The sequence below is a fragment of the Aythya marila genome (assembly GCF_965140915.1).
Source record: "Aythya marila genome assembly, chromosome: Z".
Lineage (NCBI taxonomy): Eukaryota > Metazoa > Chordata > Aves > Anseriformes > Anatidae > Aythya > Aythya marila.
This window is the reverse complement of record NC_139080.1, coordinates 27,685,049-27,707,983: the sequence shown is the minus strand read 5'-3', so window position 1 is coordinate 27,707,983 and position 22,935 is coordinate 27,685,049. Positions and strand designations below refer to the sequence as shown.

Genomic DNA, 22,935 nt, shown 5'->3' with positions numbered 1-22,935 from the left:
GAGCAGCTACTACACCAGGAGGCAAAGCAGGCATTTCCGTAATATTTCCCACAATTTCTGAGACACGGGCATTTAGTGACCAGGAAGAAGCACAGAGGATTCCTGCTCAGGAAAGTCGGAAAGGCACCTTAAGATTATGCATGAATAACATGTTTCAAGTAAACTTTGTGGAGTTGAGTTCTCAAATGTTGTATGTTTGTTTTTTGTGTTTCTTTTTTAGGTTGAGGGGGATTTTTTTATTTGTGTTTTTGTGTGTGTGTGTGTGTTTTTTTGTTTGTTTGGTTTTTTTTGGGGGGGGGATTTTTTGTTGTTTGTTTGTGGAAAGACAGCTCCTCAAAAGCAACCATCCTGACTATATGACTTTGTCACCTTACTCACTAGACGGCTTTTGCTAAACTCTGCCTGCCCGGGGCTTATCCTTTCCAACCTAAATGATTCTATGATTTATCACCCCCAACACCCCCCCCACGCTAACTCCCGTCACCCAGCGCTGCTCGCCCTCCACCTCGGCCACCCCTACCGACACAGCCTCCCCCAAACCCCCAAACCCCCTTCCACTTCCCCATCCCCGCACCGCAGCCACCCGCGAGCCCCCTCACGACCCCCGCAGCCCACCACAGCAAGCGGCCGTGTCCGACCCCGACCCCATCCCCACACCACAGCGCGGCGCGGCACCGACCTGCCGCAGCGCCCAGGGCCTTCCCGCTCCGCAGCGCGCCTCGCACCAGCACGGGGGCGGCCATGTCGCCGAGGGCGGGGCAGGCTGCGACCCCTCCCAGCTCCCCGGCAGGCCCGGGCACAAAATGGCGGCGGTGCTCAGCGGCGGGTCCCAGCGGGTGATGCGGGAGGCGGTGCGGCGCTCGGCGGCTCGCCTGCCCGCCCCGGGGTGCTGGGGATGTGTGGCCGGAGGTAGCGGGGGCTGCGCGGTGGGGAGAGGGCGGTGGGATGCGGGGTGGTGGCGGTCCTGGGCTGCGCAGAGGCTGGGAGAGCGGCTGGGGTACTACAACTCCCAGCATGCTTGGCGGGTGCTGCCAGCCGTATGCCTGCTGGGAGTTGTAGTTCCTGCCGGAATGCCGCAAAGTATGGATTTAAGGAAGGGTGGAATTCGGTGAAATGAGGTAAAGGAAGGTAAAACTCTGCTGCCTGGGTGCGGCGTGGGGCAGCTGCCAGATCCCAACGCCAGCCCCGGAGAGAGTCCCAGGTTGGGCGGATTTCAGCCTCGAGGCACGGGGAGGGCCCGTGGGGAGCAAGTGGCGGCGTCACCCGGGGCAATCCGTGCTGCGTTACCCGCTGGGGCTGCTCCTAAGTTTAATGGAAAACGTGCCACTTCAAGGATTATTTTTCCTTCAGATTTCATGAAGTGTATCAGTACCGTGCTTCAATTACACAGAATACAGGCATTTTTGTTTCTGTGGCTTTTTAACATTTTGCTCGGCAAATCGAAAACGTACATTTAAGCTGCGGTCAGTGCTTGTCGTGTCCCAGATGAGAATCATTCTCTCACAGGCTGAAAACTTGTCAAGAGTAGATTGTGACAATGTAAGCTATTACAGTGACCAAAATGTTACCAAATCACTGCTTGCAGATGAAAATCCACCACTGGAGAGCTGGGTTTGTGGCAGCAAGAACTTGGCAAAGAGCATTTGCACGACACTTTTTCTAGGGGAGCATACAAAGCAGAACAGTTGGGATCAGCACCCAGAGTTAAGCCTGAGATTCTGGTCTCGATGACTGTCTTTTCTACTAGGTCTCCTGAGTGTTACTACAGTCCAAATGATAATCTTTGCATTTTCCCCTTAATCTTCTCACAGCATTTGAAGCTTCTGGAGCAGGGCATTTGGCAGTAACAAGGGCAGCACATAGGAGGAGGGGCTCCGTGTGCCTCTAGTGAGTTCTCAAGAACAAAGAGTTGACAAGGAAAATACTTAGAAAAGCATGACAGATCTTACTCTTGTGCAGAATCCTCTTCTGTCCTGGCTAGATGAGAATGGAATGGCATCTCCAATTTTGCTTTTGTACATCCAATAAATACATAAGTTTTTGACTTTGTATATATTAACACTGGAAAGCTACGACAAAGCTGTTGTGGGTTTGTGTGTGCTTTTTTTTTTTGTTGGTCATGTGGGCAATTCTTGCAGTCTCTTTCTTTTTCTTTTTTCTAGCGTTGCACTACTCCCAGTAGCCTAGCATCACACGGTAGTTAACAGCTCTAATTTTAAAATGTGAAGTTCCATACTATTAATCTAGTTGTTATAATGTAAAACTCAACCTTCCTCTTTTTCTCTTATGGTAGGGAAGCGGTATCTGCTAACAGAAGATGATCTAAAGTTACAAGAATTTCAGCAGACAAAAGTGGTAATTAGAAATGAAGTTCATGGCAATAAAGGTATCTATATTTATTTGATAATCTCCATTCTCAATTTTAACATGAGTACTAGAAAACAAGAAGACAGTCAAAGCCATTATAATATGACATAAAATTGACCCCATTCAAAGCAAGAGCTTGTATTTTTCTCTTCCAAATTGTTGCTAAAATTGACTGAAGATCTCAGGCTTTGTAGAATGAAATGATATTAGTTATGTTGTCTTGGAAAATGTGGAGAAGCTTTCAAGTATACAAGGTGCTTACACAGAAGCTGAAATGTTCGTGTCCTTACATTTCCAACTTCATCAGACAGTCTAGTAGGAAGTACTGCTTCAGTCTATGAATCATGCTTCAAATACATCTTCAGCAGAGAAACTTTATATAAAGCCTTACAGCTACTTCTCTGTCCAGAGAAAACCTGTGCCAGTAATTGCTTTAACTTGCTCTGTGAATTTATTGAGTTAATTCTTAGCTTTTTCTGTTTTACCTCGTATAACTTCTCAGTTGTATATCTAATTCTAGATGACATCTGTAAATTCCAAATACAAAAAACAAGTTAAGGTTTCCCAAAGTGATCGAGGAGCAAGATCAGTGGATTTTCCCTACTAGGGATTTTGTCATGCTCATTTAACATACATACAAATTTCATTCTTTAAAGAGAATAAATAAAACTATAAATCTGCTCTTAAAATCTAGGTATGGTTAGGTAGAAGTTGACTTATTGCACTTTTTTAATCACATGCAAGCGTTCTGGTGATGTAAGACCTCTTACTGTGACAGTTATTCCAAAGGGTGTGTGTATATATATTATCTATACATATATATGCACGTTATATGTAAGTGCAAGGAAGGGACACATCAAATTTAGTTTTGTATAGATAAGTCTCCTGGGACAGAGAGGAAGGTAAAGTCAAAACGACAGTTTTTCTCTATAAGGTAATACCAGAATTTAAATCAGTCAGTGACAAGTTGTAATGTTATTACAATTTGCTGTGATGATGACACACTTAAGACTGATCGACCCATTGTGATAAATTCCAATATATCTTGCTAAAACATGTTTGTAGAAGCCACATAATCACAGTTCACCTTTGTATTGTACAAGTCTTAGTCTCTGAGAAATGATGAAAACAGTGTGCTAACCTATTTCTGTGTATGTGAACTTGGTTTTTATACTCAGTGTTTAGCACTTGAAAGATGAAAAGTTAAAATTAAAGATCGCAGTAAACTTTTTGGTTTAGAAATGGAAAACACAGTAATAACTATCCTGTTATACAAAATATGTAAAACCTATTATTTATTATAGTTATAGAGTTATACTATTACAGTTTTAGCTATGGATAGAGTTACAATATTATAATAGTTATACTGCAAACTACAAAAGATAAGCAATTAACTACAGTTGCCACAATAACTATTGTGTGTTCTTTATAAATACAGTTTGGATCCCAGGTTTCTAAGTTTTGGTGCATCTTTGAGTCTGTCCCAAACATACATATATTTACTTCTATACACTTATTCTTTAGACTTCACAGGATTCAGCCCTGCATCTCAGTCTTGAGTAAGGACTCCTACTTGCATGCAGCAACAGATATGCATCCAATAGCTGAATATGTTGTTCTGTGGGGTGCTCTCTTGGGCAAAGAGAAAGATAGGCAAACATCTTTCTTCTATGTAGAAAGGCTGAGAGAGCTGGGGATGTTAAGCCTAAAGAAGAGAAGGCTCAGGGGTGACCTTATTGCAGCTTTTCAGTATTGAGAGAGGGCTATTGAAAGACGGAGAGCAACTTTTTGCTCAGTCAGATAATGACAGGACAAATAATCTTGTTTTTAAACCAAGAGAGGGGAGACTTAGATTAGAGATTAAGAAGAAATTCTTCACTCAGAAGGTGGTGAGACACTGACACAGGTTGCCCAGAGAAGCTGTGGATGCCCCTTCCCTGGAAATGTTCAAGGCCAGGCTGGATGGAGCTTTGAGCAGCCTGGTCTGGTGGGAAGTGTCCCTGCCCATGGCAGGGGGTTGGAACTAGGTGATCTTCATGGTTCCTTCCAGCCCAAGCCATGCTATGGTTCTATGTGGTGGAGGTTACTAGCTTGGAAACAGGAGCAACCAAGGAGCTGCTACGTAAAAGTTCAATGGCTGTCCAAGTAGGTGTGCGGCTCCAATAAAGCAAGGGGGTTTCCAGGTGATATACATGATTTTAATCTTGTGTATGCTTGAATCAGAGCCTTGAAATTACCAGCTGGTCTTTGTGCTTGCTCTGCTATAGGAGATATGTTGTGGATAGAGAAACGTCTTTTTTCAAGGAGAAGGGAAGAAACACTAAGTTTATGGCTATGTAAAGAAATATATATGTAATAATGTATGAGACTTCTTGTTTGCATCAGTTATGAAGGTTTGTAATTTTTTTTTGTACTAACAGTGTTGAGTAGAAGTTACTGTGGTAATATGAATGTTGGGTGGGATTGTTTTGCTTTGTTTTTTAAAAAAGAGATTAAGACAGCAAATGTCACTTTAAAGACTTCCTTCCCCTTTAATTTTTTTATATTACCTGATGTATTCCATACCATACACAACGGAATTAATTTCACAGTAAACATCTTCTGAGTTTTCCAAGTCTGCTCTGACTTCATGGGTACACCATGGGTACACTAGGCATGGTTCTCTGTGGGAAAATTTTATACCTATTTATTGGCTGAAAAAAAAAATTTTTTTTGCTGCTCTGAATCTCCATATTTCAGGTACAAAGTGTGCAACACAGATAATGGAATTGTATATGAATAGCTGTTATGTGCTTCTTTTTCAGATCCATATTTTAACAGTATTAAAGAAAAACTAAAGAAAAATGGAAAGATTCTCAAAAATGAATTAAAAATTTTACTGCATTTATGTCAGACTTCAGCTGATGTGGAACTAGCCAGAAAAGTTATTTACAGGTACTTTTAACAATCCAGGTAACACTTTGCTTTCTTTATTTTTCACTTTTATTAGATCATTGTAGGTTATGTCTGCAGATGAGGATTTGTCCTAATTCAGTGGCAATCTGCACAGTTCCTTAAACTAGGGCTATATTTCCATTTACTTTGGATCTTCCAACTATTCAGAGGCTCTCAGATCAAAGGAGAGTGAAGCTATAGGAGTGAACTGATGTTCTGTTGTATGCAGAATAAATAGTGACCCACACAGAAACACCTGTTTATAAGCTGGTCTGGACCTAGCAGTGGCAGGTCAGGACGTTTTGTGAGTGAGAGTTATCCCAGCAGTTATAGTGCAGGAGCTATGAAAAAAAAAATTCTTTAGCGGTGCTACATTCTTTACTACACTAAAATAGACTGCTGCAACTTTGTCTGCTATTGCTCTGTGAATAGAAGAAGGTAAAATAGCTGGGAGGTTTGGTAAAAGAGATGCATTCTTTAACTAATTTGATGTGGGTGTCCTGGCTGGAAATAGAGAATACTTATTACTAGTTCACTTTATTAGTTGAATCAAAACAATATTTTTCCTTAAAATGTATCTCCTTTTGTATCCAAATACTATTGGCCACTGCAGATAGAAAAGCATGCCTCTGTCATTGCAGCTGTAGATCATGTTACCTGTTTAAAGCTGTTTTAGCTTGGCAAATTCTATGCCTTGTGTGATTAACTCTTTTGAGTCTTTCCAACAGGTACCATGAACAGAATGGAATCACAACTTTACGTGATTTTAAATTTGGGCCCCTCTTTATGAGGCTATGTTATGAGCTAGACCTTGAAACACCTGCAGTAGAACTTATCAAAGATCAGGTAATTTGCTCTACATATTTCAAAAATATCCTAATACCTATTACTTCAATATGAGTAATTATGTTGTGCATGAGCTCAGAGTCTTGAACTGTATCTGTTGCAGTGGGAAGGATGTCTGCAACATTATTCTAAGGATGTAGATTATATGTTTTTAATTTTAAAAGTAACCTGAAAATGAAAAGAAAACCAAATGCTAGTTTAACTGATTTTTTAATTATTGTACTTCTGTATAACTGCATCATTTCAATACTGATAATCAAAAAAAGTTTTGATTAAAAATAATTGCTCAGAAAAGTACTGTGTTTTCTTGCATCCTCTGTTTCCTGCGTCCATATTGCCTAGATCATACTTGGAAATGAACACTTCTGAGTACTTACGTAGCAGTCCTCTGAAGTCCCTTGGGTTGTTTGCACCAACAGATTTAATCATGTTACTCTTTACTTCAAATTCCCCCTGAACTCTGTAGAGGTGCTATGATTTGTATTCACTCAGGAACTTTTTCATAGAATTGTTAAGGTTGGAAAAGACCTCCAAGATCATCTGGTTCAACCATTGCTCTGCTACCCCTGTCACCCACTAAACCATGTTGCTCAGTCCTACCACTAGTCTGTGAGAAAAGGCTGACCCCCAGCTCCCTTTCAGGTAGTTGTGGAGAGCAGTAAGGTCTCCCGTGAGCCTCCTCCATACTAAACAATCCCAGCGCCCTCAGATATTCCTCACAGGACTTGTGTTTCAGGCCCTTCACCACCTTCGTAGCCCTCCTCTGGACACTCTCCAAGGCCTCGATGTCCTTCTTGCAGTGAGGGGCCCAAAACCGCGCACAGTACTCGTGGTGTGGCCTCACCAGAGCAGAGTACAGGGGTAGATGATCACCTCCCTGGTCTTGCTGGCTACATTATTCCTGATACAAGCCAGGATGCCGTTGGCCTTCTTGGCCACCTGGGCACACTGCCAGCTCATTTTTATTTCAGAAGAAACTTAGTGACTTGAACATTTGTAAAATTCTGCGTGCTATTATAACAAAACATTAATCATATCCAGCATCTAAGACATGTAAATGATTCTGTGCAACAATGCTATGTTTTCAAACCTATGGGGGTCAGTGGAAAGTAAGCTCTATGATTTGAATTCATCAAGGCATGGGATGTACATAGCCAAAAATGGGAGAGGTATCACTTGGCTGCTGTTCTTAAATGAGGTATGTGTAAGCATGTGTAAGGGTTTTGGTTGGTTTGTTTGATTGACTGAGGTCTGTGTCATCAAGACAAATCCTGTATCACTCACAGAACTTTGTAACTGATGAATAGTAATGTGCAGTAACACTTCTTCAGACTCTGCTGCAGAAATTTTCCTAATGCATCTGACATTTTATTTGGTTATTCATGTTCTCCCAACATGCAACGAGTGCAGTGGCTTGTAAAATATACTTGCTCTCTGTTCTGCTACTATGTTTGTTATGACTTAAGACCTTGTGTTAACCTGATCATCATTTGGTACTGTGATTAGCAGAATATTTTTTCAGTTTCGTAGTGGTGGTACTTTACCCAAAGGTACTTCTATTCAGCTGCCAACTGCGTATCTGCGAGGCTTTTAGAGTTGCCATTGGGGACTTCTGCTTGTATTAACTTGAAGGTCACAATCTGTCGTTGGGGGAAAAAATAGTGTGAATCTCTGGGAAACATCTGTTTAAGTGTGCTTTTGACTATACTGAGTCACTGGTATTTTAGAGGTTACTTGGCAGAGGGACGGTTAGGGAACACAGAAAGGTAAACGTTAAACTAACAAAGATGGAGCTCATTCCAGTAGAAGGCCCTGATAAACGCTGCACACAATAATAATACTTGTCCTAACTTAAAGCTTGCTCTGTTTGTATGTTTGTTTGTTTGTTTCCTACAGAACTTGCGTGGTTTTTTCTCAGAGAGTACATCATTCCATATTTTGATGACTATGTTGTTTAAAAAGGGCCATTATGAAAGTAAGTACTGAGTTAGCTAGTGCAAACACGTTTTCAGAAGCAGTCTTCCCCCTATGTGTATATAAATATTTATTTGATTGTTATAGAATACTGACAAGGTTTTAGAGGGACAAATATGATATAAATCTGCACAGATGCAAAGTAGCTGCAATGTAGTGTGTAATAAAAATGGAATGCTTTACCTGTTTAATACTTGCAACAGTATTTTTACTGTCTGCAATTCTGCAGAATTGTGATTATACTGTAGGATTTTTTTCCTTAAGCTTTTTTCTCTGAAGGCTTAACTTCTCCTTGGTTGGTACTTTCCCACAGCTTTTTGGTTTCCCTATTCTAAGTTAGTTTTATGTGGCTTTTGCAACAGGAAGTTCTCCAACAAATTTTGCTGGCAATTCTGTTTTTTTTTTTGTGTCAGAGCAGGGAAAAGTGTCCTTTTTACTTCCGTAAGAAAACAGACAGGAGTCTTCTCTTGTTTTATCTTCCTAGTGTTCACATACAGAGTGGTTACTAAAATATTTAAGGCAAATGCTTAAAATCAGAATTTGGCCCTCTGTGACAGAGGGCCATACATTCTGTATGACAGAATCATCTGACTTGACTGGTAAAAAAAAAAAAAAAAAAAAAAAAAGTATGGAATAAGCTTTTCAAAAAAATTACTTAATTTGGAATTTGTTGAGTGGGTAGCGCTTGGTCAGTTGATGTTTGGCAAATCTGTCCAACACTTGTATTAAAGGCTGAGACTTGAGCCACTGTTAAAGTACCTAGATCAGAGCCTGGGTGCAGTGTTAGGTTGTAATGAAACATGCTTTAGTGAAAAGCTTTTAGATAGTTTGCTGAAAATGGTAGAAGGTTTGGTTGTGCGTTTAAAAGACCGTTGTCTTAATTCTGGGCAGTTAGGGAGAATGAGAGTTGCTTTGCCAAGTATCCAGAACTTAGTTTTAGGTTTGTGTCAAGATAATGGAACGGTAAAACCAGGTGCTAATTTAGATGGAAAACCTGCTACCTGGGAAGCATTATTGCATCCAGCCGACCCCGAATTAAAGTTTTTGAAATGTTTTAATTTGAAAAAGTTAATAGATTTCAGTTGGCATTCTTCTTTTGAAGTAGACTTACTGAGCTGATACCACACTGATTTTATTTTATTTTATTTCTTCCTATAATTAAACATATAGCCTGAAATTTCAGAAGTGAATAACACTACTGTGTTTTTGGCAGGTGCTTTGGAAGTTCTGGGAGAAATGAAAAAACAAGGTATACCTTTCAACAAAGAAACCTATCTACTGGCATTTGCAATATGCTACAAACTGGTAAGTATTTTCAATTTACATGATGAAGCATTTGAAATGCCTCCTCTGTCTTCCTCTTTGGGGATTTTGAAATTTATGTGTTTCCAGTCATGATTTCTTTAATGCAAATACTTTAGACATCCTTAAGTCATAAATTGCTTCGTTGTTCACAATCTTTTGTGAACATACAAACTATTGTCACAAACTAAATACCCCAAAATTACAAGAATGTAAACATTAAGAAACAAATTGGATACAACATCTGATTAGCTGTTAGTATTCTCTCTCTGGTCTGTGCCAGAATGTACTCTGTGCTTGAACCACAATATTGGATTTATAGTCTGGCTTCTCTCGGGGACAGGGCATATATAACATGTCCTGTTTGTCAAACATCTCCCATCCATTTCTCCCCCTCTCCTCCAAGTAAATCTTAGACCATTTCTACAATCACACCCAAATTTGGTAAGAGTTAGAGTTGTCAAAGGTAGTGTGTTCCCACATGCCTGAAGAAAATGTGCAACTGGGTCCAGAAAAGAAACATAAATGAATGCCTTCAGTGAGAGGCATCTTACTTCCCCCTGAGCTTAGCTGTTTTCTTAGTTTGGAGAAAAAGAGCATGAACACAGTAAGAAACCTAAACTATATAGGTTCTACAACTGTTTCCCTAGAGTCGTTTCTCTTTTGTAGCAAGGTGAGATTCTCAAACTTTCTTCTTTTAATCTTCTTCTCCAGATTAGAATGAATTCTGCAATTTGAAATATTAACATAAGCCTTTTCCAAACTCAGTAGAAAACTTTTTCAATTTTCCCATGTTTTTAGAAAGACACTGGCTGAGAAAAAATTATACCGCTAGACTAAACTTCTTCAGATTTCTTAGTTAACTGTACAATGAAACAGACTACATATGTGATAAAAAGGAGTTAGCCTAAATTTATAACTGTGCAGTAATTTCTGTGGTGCTTCTGAAATACTCAGTTCTAATGAACTGGTGCTGCTTTTAGCTCAGGGGAAATAGAAATAGCCATGTACATTTGGTGTCTATAGACTGGGCCTGTAGACAGAGCTAAAAAAGATCTGTGTAAACTGTCTGCATTTGGAGATTGATGCAGTTTGTTTAGGGATGTTACCAGGTCTACCCAGAGCGTGCTTTCTTTAGGAAGCTGTGAATGTACAAAGACACTGATACTATGCTACAACCAAGTTCATAAGTTGGTGTTTGCTGTTAGCAGCCACTTAGCCAATATTTATGGATACAAGGTTACTCCTTGGTCTACACTCTGCCCCTTCAGATAAAGGCTTTCAAAAAACCTAACTGTATTTTTCTGAGGTCTCCATTACTCTCTCTGCAGTAGCTTTACATCCTCTCTAAAATTCTTATTTTTTTTTCCATGGCATGTTGACAGAGGGCTTAGATCCATAGAATACAGAAGAGAAGAGGTTCCTGAGATGTATTTTCTACTACTGGCTCTACGTGTGTTTTCAGCAAAGAATCTGGCACATCATTTGTTTAACAAATTCATAAAAATGCTGTGGAAGTGGTAGTAAATTTACACCCCATTGTTTTAAGAGACAAAATAAATTTGTATTTTGTTAAATTAAGATAAAATACTATCAATAGGGGAATAAGCTGTAGTAGCCCTTTATAAACTAAAGAGCATTAGACTGAGCTCTTTCAAATGTTTAATCAGTTGATTCATCTGTTAGTGGTAAATACTAAGACTCCAAGTTAAAAGGAGCTCAAAATGTTTTTGCTAGTAATGCAACATTAGAAAGTACAGGAAAAACCTTGAAGGGAAACATCTTCAAGATGTATGGCTGTGTAGTACTTAGCTGCCTGCCGGGTTAAACCACAACAAAAACCCAAATGATGACTCTGTCCCTTAAATCACAGCTGCTATTTTGCATTCGTGGCACTTTGTACAGTAGTAATAGAAATCAACAGCAAATACTAGGAAGGAACGTGAAGGCTGTTATCCAAATCAGTGGTGCCAGTTGTAACAAAACCTTCCTGCTGTCAACTCTCACGTTTGGCAGGTTTTATTTGCTTTGTTCGGGGTTTAGTCAGCTCTATTTACCATTTCCAGAGCGAGAAGCATTGTTTTTGATAGTAGATGTTTTTTAAAATAACACACAGATGAACTCATTGCCTTTTACTCTAGACTCTTATTAAAATAGTGGCATTAATGTTATTACCATATGTCATTCACTACACTAAGATGCCAAATATTTATGCCCATAAAGTTAAGTATGCTGGTAATTCTTGACCTTTGGTGTACTTAATTACCAACAATGTGAACATGGAACACTGATGCTATTTATTGCTTGCCAGCAATAAAGTTTTTTATGTTGGAAAACAAGCAAATATCTAAGGTATCCCATTAGAGTATCTACTTTGGAAACATCTTGAACAATTTAATTTTTAAGAGGGAGGCTCAAGACTGCTGAATATTTAAATTTGCATGTGTGCAGATTTCTTTGATGAAATGGTGCTGGATAGTTCAATGCTTAGGAAACACTGATTTTTGTTAACTATCCAATGTAGCTTTTATAATAAAGACAAAAAGTCAGCCTTCTCCCTGATTTCGGAATGATAAGAAAGTGAAAAAGGAAATGGTACTTTAACGATCAGGTGTTACCTGTTTGCAGAAGTCAAAACAATCAGGGCAAAGTATAGTTGTTAAAGTAATGATAGTTACTGTCTTCTGACCTCTGTAGATCTGAATATCATCTTTTGGTGTTGCATTTCTCAAGAAGTGCTGCACAGAATCTGCTTGGTTGGGTTCAAATATATATTGCCTTGCTGGCATTAACTTCTGAATGCCTTCTGAATGTGACTGCAACTGCTTACAGTCCTTTCAGATCACAAGATTTACAAGTGCAACTTAGACTTGACATTTCTACACAGGACAGCCTGGAGTCTTGCAAAATCTCTGCAAAACTGCTTGAAGAAGCACAGCTAAAAGGTGACTCATTACCACTGCGTGCATTCTACTTTGCTGTGGCGTCTGCTCTGAAACAGGTACAATGCCTTTTGTTTTGATTTGTCCCTGAATCTCAATAGTTTTTTTTGCTATACGATGGCGCAAGAAAGCCAACATAGGGGAAGCATAAGTGACCTGTGCAATTATTTTAAGTACTATAACTTTTAGGCCCCTGAAATAGTAGGATTATAGGTGACTCCCACACAAAGTAGGTGTAGAAATTCTGAAATCTAAACCTCTGTCTTCATTCTAATGCATGGGTATTTTGTGCCACTAACAATGCCACATAGAATTTTCTTACCAACCAGACGAGAGTTGGGCCAGTGCACTTAGGTATAACCATGGGCCCAGTCATGCTGTTGTTTAGTGATGGTTTCCGTTAAATAGAATAAAAACAATGATGCAAAATATATGTACAATCAGCTTTTCAGATAGAATAGTTTGGGTTGGGAGGGACCTTAAAGATCAATTAGTTGCAGCCCCTCTGCCATGGGCGTGGACACTGTCCACTACATCAGGGTGCCCAGTTCATGACATGGCATTTTCTGGTCAGTTTCCTACCTAAGGCACAATACTTCAATAAAAACTGAATACTAAGCATGCTAGGGAGCTGTACCTCTGTGCTGACGTGTCAGCATGATTTACGCTCTCATACATTCGTTTGATCATAGAACAGTTATGTTCCCAGATTCACTGACATTAGGGTTTCATTTGGCTGTGGTCAGACTGGCACACTGCCAGAAAATAAGGGATTTAAGGGCAGGTGGTTTGTTGCCATAGGGGATAAGAACTCCAGTATTTGGAAACAGAAGTTAGACATGTCCAGTCCACAAGATGAAAGTTCAGATGTAGAGGAAGAACATCTAATAAAATATATGTACCTTAAAAAGTTTTAATGTTAAACGTTCATGTTAAAATGTTTATCTATGGAGGCAAATTCAAGGACTATGATATGTATTGGCCATCTATCAGCAGTCTTGGTCATCCTGAGAGGTCCCAGATGAATAGAAATTTTCTAATGTGACACCCATCTATAAGAAGGGTTGTAAGGAGGACCTGGGGAACTACAGGCTTGTCAGCCTGACCTCGGTGCCAGGAAAGGTGATGGAACAGCTCAAACTGAATGCAGTCATGCAGCATATGCAGGACAACCAGGGTATCAGGCCCAGTCAGCATGGATTCATGAAAGGCAATTCCTGCCTGACCAACCTCATCTCCTTCTATGACCAGTTGACCCGCCTGGTGGATGAGGGAAGGCCTGTTGATGTAGTCTGCCTAGACTTCAGCAAGGCCTTTGACATGGTCTCCCACAGTCTTCACCTGGAGAAGCTGGCAGCCCATGGCTTGGACAGGCACACTCTTTACTGGGTTAAAAACTGGCTGGACAGCCAGGCTCGGAGAGTGGTGGTGAACAGAGTGAAATCCAGCTAGTGACCTGGTCACCAGTGGTGCTCCCCAGGGATTGGTGTTGGGGCCCATCCTCTTTAATATCTTTGTTGATGACTTGGATGAGGGAATTGAGTGCTCCCTCAGTAAGTTTGCAGATGACACCAAGTTTGGGGGAAGTGTCAATCTGCCAGAGGGCAGGAAGGCCCTGCAGAGGGACCTGGACAGATTGGATTAATGGTCAGAGGCCAATGGGATGAGGTTCAACATGGCAGAGTGCCAGGTCCTGCACTTTGGTCACAACAACCTCATGCAGTGCTACAGGCTTGGGACAGAGTGGCTGGAAAGCTGTGCAGAGAAAAAGGATCTGGGGGTGCTGATTGATACTCACCAGAACATGAGCCAGCCAGGTGGCCAAGAAGGCCAGCAGCATCCTGGCTTGGATCAGGAATAGTGTGGGCAGCAAGAGCAGAGAAATGAAGGTGTGGGGAACTGGGGTCAGCCTCTTCTCAAACTAGTGACAGGACTAGAGGGAATGGCCTCAAGTTGTGCCAGGGGAGGTTTAGGTTGGAAATGAGGAGACATTTCTTCTCAGAAAGAGCAGTCAGGCACTGGAGAAGGGGTTGCCCAGGGAAGTGGTGGAGTCACTGTCCCTGGAGATGTTTAAGAAAAAGTTGGATGTGGTGCCTAGGGACATGGTTTAGTGGGTGACAGGGGTAGTAGGGTGATGGTCGAACCAGATAATCTTGGAGGTCTTTTCCAACCTTAATGATTCTATGACTATATTTCTCCACAGCATGTTCTGTAAGGGTGAGGTTTTTCATATAAGCACTGCCATGAACAGGTGCTGAAGGAGTTCAGCAGGAGAATAACATCCTAAAGTCTACTGTTTCATAGAATGGAATCATACAACAGCTTGGGTTGGAAGGGACCTTAAAGACTATCTAGTTTCAACCCCTCTGCCATGGGCAGGGACCCCTCCCACTAGACCAGGTTGTCCAGGGCAGAGCAGAGGGGCACAATCCCCTCCCTCCCCTGCTGGCCATCCCTCTGTTGATGCAGCCCAGGATGCAGTTGGCCTTCTGGGCTGCAAGCACACACTGCTGGCTCATGTCGAGCTTTTCATCCACCAGAACCCCCAAGTCCCTCTCTGCAGGGCTGCTCCCAATGAGTTCTCCCCATCTGTGCTCTTGTCTGGGATTGCCCCAGCCCAGGTGCAGCACCTTGCACTTAGACTTTTTGAACCTTATTAGGTTCACATAGGCCCAGTTATGTAGCTTGTCCAGAACCCTTTGGATGGCATCCCTTCCTTCTGTTATATCAACTGCACCACTCAGCTATGTGTCATCTGAAATCTTGCTGAGGGTACACTCGATCCCCCTGTTTGTGTTGCTGATAAAGATATTAAACAAGACAGACCCCCAAGGGACACCACTCGTCACTGGCCTCCACCTGGACACAGAGCCATTGACCACAACTCTCAGGGAGCAGCAGCCTTCAGGCTAGCTCCTTATCCACTGAATGCTCCACCCTTCAAATCCATCTCTCTCCAATTTGGAGATCAGATTTTCCATGCCATTAATTTGCATACAGCTGGGAGAAATTCTGAACATTCTGTTTTGTATCTAAAGAGGTCAGATTGATTTCAACCTCTCCGGAGGATCTGTAAGAACTAGAAATTTGGTGTTGTTCACCAATTTGGATGCATGAAGTATCATCATTAAGGTTTTGTTATGCATTCTATCTTTTTGCTTGGTGTCTGTGAACAGCACAGGCTGAACAATAGCATCAGTCAAATTAATTTATGTGCATGGTGATATGGCTGGGCCTTTTGTCAACAGTGGGGTTAAAAAACAAAATCTCTGCCTCTGAAATAACATGAAATGTCCATAATACTGTTGTTTTTTATAAAAATTAATTATAATTCTAGTTTGGCAAACAGAATAGTGCTCCATATAACATCTAACTATTCCTAAAGCTGCATGATCTTTTAGCAATACATTTTGCTTTGAATAAGATCTATCTTTATACCAAGTAACTGCGGTTGGTTTAGTAAATGTCAGTGTAACACTTACTGTCTATACAAATCAATTGGTATCACTGTAAATATGCATGTCCAAAAGGTTAAAAGCTCTGGACAGGATAAATGCCAACATTACCATATGCTGCACTTCATTTAAGTATTCAGATTTGTGCCAGACTTCAAGCTTGAATGTAGTTCTTTTATCGGTGTACTTGTGCTCAGTGTTGGTTATATGCTTCACTTTCGTGCTTATCTGAGACCTAAGATCTGAAAATAGCCCAATGTTTTGGAGAACTAGGTGTCCTGCAAACTCCAGCAGAGGGTGTTTCACAGGCTGGATGCTCTACGAGGCCTATAGGTCTTGGTGAGGGTATTTTAGGTGCTGGTTTGTGATTCATTGAAAAGTTACAAGACCTTTTTTTTTTTTTTCTTGAACTTTGATTCACATGGAAGTGCAACTCACATGTTTAACTATTTTTTTTTTTTCATTATTTCTAATTCCTTCCTAGAATGACATAGCACAAGCCCAATTTTATTGTTCTCAGATAAGGAAAACAGACAACAAAATATACAATAATCTTAAAGTAAGTATGCTTGTTTTGTATTAAAGTTTGACAGAGATATATGCTGTACTGGACAACAACTCTCATGGGCAGAGGAGCAGAAGATTAGCTTCTTAGTAGCATAAGCTTATATCAGTAACGTTGCTCACTTAGTTTTTGAGCCAACAGACAATTTTTGTTAGGTGATTGGTTCTTAATTGCTAACATCTTCCCCTCATTTTTTTAAAATCACTTCTTACCATTGATTAGAATGATAAGTAGGCCAGTCCTGCATCTGTGTGTATAGAGCTGGGAACAATTTCTAGTTATGACAATGTGACTTTTTTGTTTCTGTGCTACAAGACATCTAAAAAAAAAGAAAAACAAAACACACAGCTCCAAGTAAATGCCTTCCTTAGCTCTGCTCTGCCCGCTTCAGGCCTCCCTCAGCCATATGAACAGAAATGCTTTTCTTTAGTTACATGGTCTGTAACCTGAGAGTCTATTGCTTGTGCCCTGTAAATGACCTCTGTAACACTTTATTCCAGAACAGATAATGCAGATCCACCAGAGGAGTTCTGCCTCTAGGTTCACCCTTCCTTGCCCAACAGCTGAAAAAAAAAAAAAAAAGTTTTGTGGAAATTGGTAATTCCATCTGGCTTCTGCATGATTAATGGATTTTACCAGCACAGTATCTAGAAAAATATTTTGGTCCTGCTTCGCTTCATAATGTTTTCCTCAAACACTTTTTCAAAGCTTTCTTTCTGATGATAACTATTGTGCGAGATTTGTTTTATTTTTAAGGTTCTTGTCCAGCTCAGATCTGGTTCACTAGAAGAAGTATTAAAAACATTAGAAGCAGCAGTGGAAATGGATACTCCTCCCTTTGTGAAAAAAATTGAGTTCTCTGAGCAAGTGGTAAGTATATAATAAGGAACTGAATCAGCCAGAAAATATGACATAACTGATGTATGCTGGTCAGGGGTGCAGGCCTGGGGGTGATGAGGCAAGCCTGAGAGGAGCTCTATGATGCTTTTCTAAATCTTGGTGGCAAGCCTGAGAGCAGCTCTATGATGCTTTTCTAAATCTTGTTGGTGTAGTTCAGTTACGCATTGTCGGGGGCCTGAGTTCATCCTACTAAAGCTGTTTCAGTTCTAATGCATTCAGGTGCCACAAAGCATCTGGCTGGCTTATTGTGTAGTTGTGCAAAGCACTTAGCTGTCTTCCCTTTTTTATTGTGGATCTAGCTTTTACAAGCTCAAATTTCATCTGAAGGAAGATGAAGAGTACCCTAGTGGCATTTATTAATTTAATCCCTTGCCTTATATGCTAGTTTCATTTGATATAAAAATGAGAATAAAGTTCTGATGACAGTGGTATTGTTAGCATGGTGATATTGGTGATATTTACACAAAAAAAAAGGTACAGAGAGAAGTGTGATATGGGAAATAAGTTTTTACAGTATTGATCACTGAGAAGACTTTGTACATACACACATGTATTCCTATCAGCTGGGCAGCACTACTACTTCTTTTCCTGAAAATTATATTCATTTTAAATGTATGTATGGAACAAGGTATTTTAAGACTATGTTAGCAATTAAATACTTACACTTTCATTGCTGGCTGTTAACAAAATAACTGAAACATAAAATAAATACTGGGCAGAAGGGGAACATGCCTTTCAAAACACAGTCCATGGATATTAATTGCTGTATTTAAAAGAAAGTTTTAAATCAGAGTTAGTTTTGTAAATTCATTGCAATAAAAGTTACATGTTTCAATGCTGTGTTTTTATTTTTGTTTGGTAAATTTGTGACAGTTCCTAAGAAGACCACATATTTGTACTACCCCATTCCTTCCACAGTAGGTTATTGATCAATAGCAATTTCTCACAGATTCACTCATTCTTGACCTCATACCCTGCATATGGTATAGCTTATGAACTTTCCAGTGTTCTTTAGTATGAATTCTATTGATTTGTACTGTACATTTAGTGTGATATGTAATAATAGCTATAATAGTGCTGATTTGGCAAACAGATTCCAGGAAGCAATTATGTTGCCTCGGTTTAAATAATTGCATTAGTCTGTAGTAGGACTGGAAATAGGACCATACTACTTTGAGAAAGTTTTTAATCTAATAAACTTTCTCTAATAGGTGTCCAGTGCATTTCCACAGTTGCCTCGTGATGTATAATGTGTGCTGCTTAAAATCCTCTTCTTACAAGTCATTGCACATATATAACATAATCTTATATTATGTATATACTTTTTTTCTTTCATTTTGAGTGATAGTTTTTTGTCTTCAATATAGTGATTGATTGAAACATTCATTTGCTGAACTCTAACAATGTGTCATTTTTACCCTCCCCAGCTGGCTGCAGCCACTGAAAGGATGGAAGAAAGCCCTGACCTTTCTGCCAAATTAAGAGATATATATAACAAACTACAAGCTTCAGGACGGATAACCACAAACACGTTGGAAGACATGCTCTTCCAGATTCCGAGTTCAAAGAAGGCCCCTGCAAAACTTTTAAATCAAAAACATTTGGGTTATCAGGCTGCTAAACCGCTTCAATCAAATCTGATGTTGGAATAGTTCAATATTTGGTGGTAAACTGAACTACTGTTAGCATCATCTAGAAGTGTTTGAATAAAATGGCTTCTCCCCTCCTCCGCCATGGGCAGTTGTTTAAATTGCTTGCGTGAAACTGAAAACTAAATATAGCTCATGTAGATTTTTAGTATCGAAATTCAAATGAACAATAAGCCATGACAGTAGGTATTTGTGTATTGTTTCGAAACTGAGTGATCAGAATAGTTTGAAGCTTTTCCTCAAGGATTTAAATCAGGATTTTCCTTATACTAAATGTCCTGATAGAGGTAAACAAAATAGTATTTGTATATGATCTGACTTCTGCTGTTCATGATTAAAAAAAAAAAAACATTGTTCACGATACAGTGTTCTGCCGAAAAGAATAGATGTGACCCAGAGCCTAGATGAAGGAGTATTAAATTACATTGACCATTTTTTTCAAATTCTGTGCATCTCAAGAGAATCATAAAGGAAAGTAAACGTCTTTGGTGCCCTTTTATGAATGGTTCATGGGAGATAGTATGGTACCTGGCTGGTTGCTTTCTCACTTGTAAAAGATTCCTGAATGAAAGTTATTGCTTTGGAATAATCATTCTGTAATATTGTGTGACTCATAGTTTCAGTTTTTCGGGAGTTTACAGGTTTTTAACAGTCCTGCTTGGGATCAGCTGGAAATCATTTCAATGCTTCCTGTACAATATGGAAGTAGCTCCCAATCTTTTCTTTATGAATAGGTTTGATACAAGATTTGTAAAGGCTGCATGTAGTCTGGCAAAGATTAATTTCAGAAAGATGAAAGGATGGAGTTGCTCTTTAATATATTCAGATGGTTGCTACCATCAGGAAAAACTAATATAAAACTGCATTTTCATATGCAATAGAAGATAGTTTGGTCTATTTAACTTGTTACATTGCAAATATATAAGGTCAATACCATTTAATTACCTTATTTGGCATTTTCAAGTATGTTTTAATTGCAAGAGGCTGGTTTGTCTTAGGACTAAAGTATGCGTATTTGTTGCTGGTTTTGTTTTTGTTGGTTTTAGTCTGCATTAGCTAGATACCCATCTGAGGCTGTATCCTGAAGCCACCCATATGGTCCCCTACTACCAAAACCTTGCCACTACAATCCTACCTGCAGTTGAACTAATAACTTCTGTTATAATTTGTTGTCATTATAGCTGACATTTTCTATTCTTTGCTCTCTTGATTACTGTTTTTCTTGAGATTGATTTATTTGTGCTAACTATAAAGTTGTGTTTGTTGTTTGTTTTTTTTTTTTTAAAGAAGCTATACATTTCTCTCTCTTGAGAGAGAAGGGGAATGCTGGATCCATTCCAGGCGTGTAACAAGTAACACCACTTGAAAGACGTGCAAATAAGGAACATTGGTAGCAAAACAGACCATTTAAAAAAAGCTGCATTTGCCTTCTGCACTACTGCCCCTTCCAAAACTAAAGGGGACAAGCAAAGTGTGCAGGTAGCTGACTCTTGGCTGGCATTCCACTCTGCCATTCAAGTTATGGGGCTCTGCAGTAGGCAGTCGGAAAAGCCTTGATGTTTAAACAATCAGCATCACTTCAGCAGAAAAAGAAAACAGGTAGCCCAAAAGTTTTAAAGGGTAAGTTCAAAGGAATATGCATAAAAACTAAGACATGGTTAAACATTAGATTATTGAACGTTGCTATGGAAGACTGATAATATCCTTCCATGGGGAGAGAGCGAGACAAAGAGAGAGAAAACAGCAACTTCTAGTATTTAAGCAGCTGATTTCAATCGAAGTCTAGCTGTTTCGTACAAGTAGTGCCATGGCTTGTTTATCCAGAAAAAGCTTTCTGTGTGTGTGTGTGTGTGTTCATAAATTTGGCTTTTGGTATGTCAAGGTGTTGAGCACTCTGGCTTTAATGCAGAAGTGTCTTCAGCCACATGCTTAATTTTGTGTATTTATGTGTAGTTGACTTCTAGTTTTCCAGTGCCAAAGCTCAGGAAAACAAACTTGTCAAGTGTTAAGCAAACACTTAAAAGGTTTTGCTAGGTCAGTGTGGTTGAAAAGTCAAAGACTGAGTTACTAGAGAGTACTTCTTGGAGACAGCCTCAGAGATTAGGATGTGCAGTATAATACCACATGCAGTGGAATAATTATGCTTTTTTTATATGGAGTTTTAATCAAGGATGAACCTTGGAATTAAAGAGAAGCCAACAATGGAATTCAATTAATAGAAGGGTTTTGGTTAACAATTTGGAAAGTAAAAATAAAAATAAAAATAAAAATCTAGACAGTTGCATTTCAACCATTCTGACTGTATTTTTCTAGCTTTCAGTGCAAGAGACATACCTTTGAAATTCTGCTTAAAGCTTTATGTGGTGTGTAGCTGCAATGAGGATCTGAAGGCTCTTTCATGTACCATTAAGTGGAAAGGGATTTGTGTTTTTTTCTTGCATTTAGATATTCTTTCTCATTTGAAACATAAGTTTTGTACATATCCTTGTACTCCAGCAGCTTTTTGGAATAGCAGAAAAGGAGACAGCAGGTGGCGTTTCTTGATCATACTTTCTTACCAACCCGATTTCCAGGGTTAGCTTTTACCTGCAGTGTCAGATACGTAAATACGTTTGCCCCATATTTAACACATGCCATCTTTAAATAGAAAATCCAGGCATTAGTCAACAGTCTCTAATGGTTCATAATCATCATAGACCACAAACTAGCGATTTAAAGAGTTTAATATGAAACTCACTGCATTTGTTGGAAGAAATCATGTCTGTCAATGCAGTTTTTATGTTATTCTTTAGAAATACTTATCAATGACCTAGGAGAAAGGCTGCTGCTGTTATTTATAGTACATGATTGACAGTCATAGAGGCTTAATTTCAAATGACTGTTCTGTATTAAAGAAAAAGCTGCACATCTTTTCCAACTTGAATTGGAAAAGTGCTCAGTTTTACATTCACATGGGATCTGGATTGTGCAGTCTTCAAAGTACAGTTGTTCTGCTATAGATGCTTCTGCTTTTCTCCACGGGTTAATACCTCTTTCTTTTTCATGCTCCTTTCCACAAACATCATGACTCTTCATAATGAAGGATCACTTCCTCTGTGCTTCTCCCAAGCTAATTTTCTGCTTCAAAACAATACAAATGAAGGTGAAAGGCTTAGTCATTACTGGGAAGCTCAGAAATGTTTCCAGGTCTAAGGAGGAGTTTGATTTAGTTTAATGAGCCATATGCACAAGTTTAAATAACTTTTAAAACAAAGTCTTGTTAGGACCTTTCAGCTCTGTAGAAAGGAGGAGGACCTATAGTGTATAGGTCTATAGCTATTCAAGTTCTTTATTACATTTTTTCTTGAGATTATTTCAGATTGCATTCTTTTTAAAAAAAAATAAATAAATATTGCAAAATAAGCACCAACTCCTTTGTTTTAAAGCTGTATCTGGTGAGGCTGTTTATGTGCTTTTGGACTGCCTTATTGAGTACCTGGACACCGGTGATGTTGCCAGCAGTAACTTGCAATGCACTAAGAATGGTACAGAGCACTAGGAGTGAGGGCAAAGGGCAGGGTGGACCAGGTCCACCTGTCTCCTCAATCCTGTCAATGAGGTGGAAGTTCTTAAGCAGAAGTGGATTCATCCAGTGTGTCAAGGCTTGGCGGTGGGGCTTGTGTAGTGAGCTGGGTTTTGGCTTCTGTGACCACAGGACCTTCTTGGGGAGTGAGGGCAACAGAGCTGGTATGGCATGTGCTTGACAAAATGTGGCAAGACTGTTCTCACAGGCAGGTTTGCTAACCTAGTGAGGTGAGCTTTACATGAGGTATGCCAGGGAGGATCACCATCACCCGGAGAGAAGTCAGAACACAAGTGGCAGTCCAGGTGTGTCTGGGAGACAGCATGACAGGGGAGGTTCTCACACTTTCCCCATTAAAAGCAGCACAGGTTTGGACCCATCTCAACTGCCTGTACACAAACATGTATAGCACAAGGAACAAACGGGGATAAACTCAGAG

The 22,935-nt window shown here is 39.8% G+C and overlaps 2 protein-coding genes across 2 annotated transcripts in view; one reads left to right on the top strand and one right to left on the bottom strand.

The window, feature by feature from the left end:
- Window positions 1-773, bottom strand: part of MRPS27 (mitochondrial ribosomal protein S27) — a 45,141-nt gene extending 44,368 nt beyond the window's left edge. Inside the window, exon 1 of the mRNA XM_082782514.1 lies at window positions 680-773. Coding sequence (XP_082638640.1) covers window positions 680-743 — 64 coding nt within the window. The 5' untranslated portion in view covers window positions 744-773. The remainder of the gene's footprint in view (window positions 1-679) is intronic.
- On the top strand, window positions 720-22,201 carry PTCD2 (pentatricopeptide repeat domain 2). The gene is made up of 10 exons (XM_082782515.1): window positions 720-909; window positions 2,294-2,386; window positions 5,172-5,301; window positions 6,030-6,147; window positions 8,044-8,122; window positions 9,335-9,426; window positions 12,311-12,424; window positions 16,305-16,379; window positions 17,142-17,255; window positions 18,713-22,201. Exons 1-10 carry the CDS (start codon window positions 804-806, stop codon window positions 18,935-18,937), a joined length of 1,146 nt encoding a protein of 381 aa, XP_082638641.1. The 5' UTR covers window positions 720-803; the 3' UTR covers window positions 18,938-22,201.
- Window positions 22,202-22,935: the final 734 nt, after the last annotated feature.

Coding starts and splice junctions, on each gene's coding strand:
- PTCD2 (XM_082782515.1), top strand. CDS start 804: ATGGCGGCGGTGCTCAGCGGCGGGTCCCAGCGGGTGATGCGGGAGGCG. Junction 5,302..6,029: donor GCCAGAAAAGTTATTTACAG/GTACTTTTAACA, acceptor TCTTTCCAACAG/GTACCATGAACAGAATGGAA. Junction 17,256..18,712: donor TTGAGTTCTCTGAGCAAGTG/GTAAGTATATAA, acceptor TACCCTCCCCAG/CTGGCTGCAGCCACTGAAAG.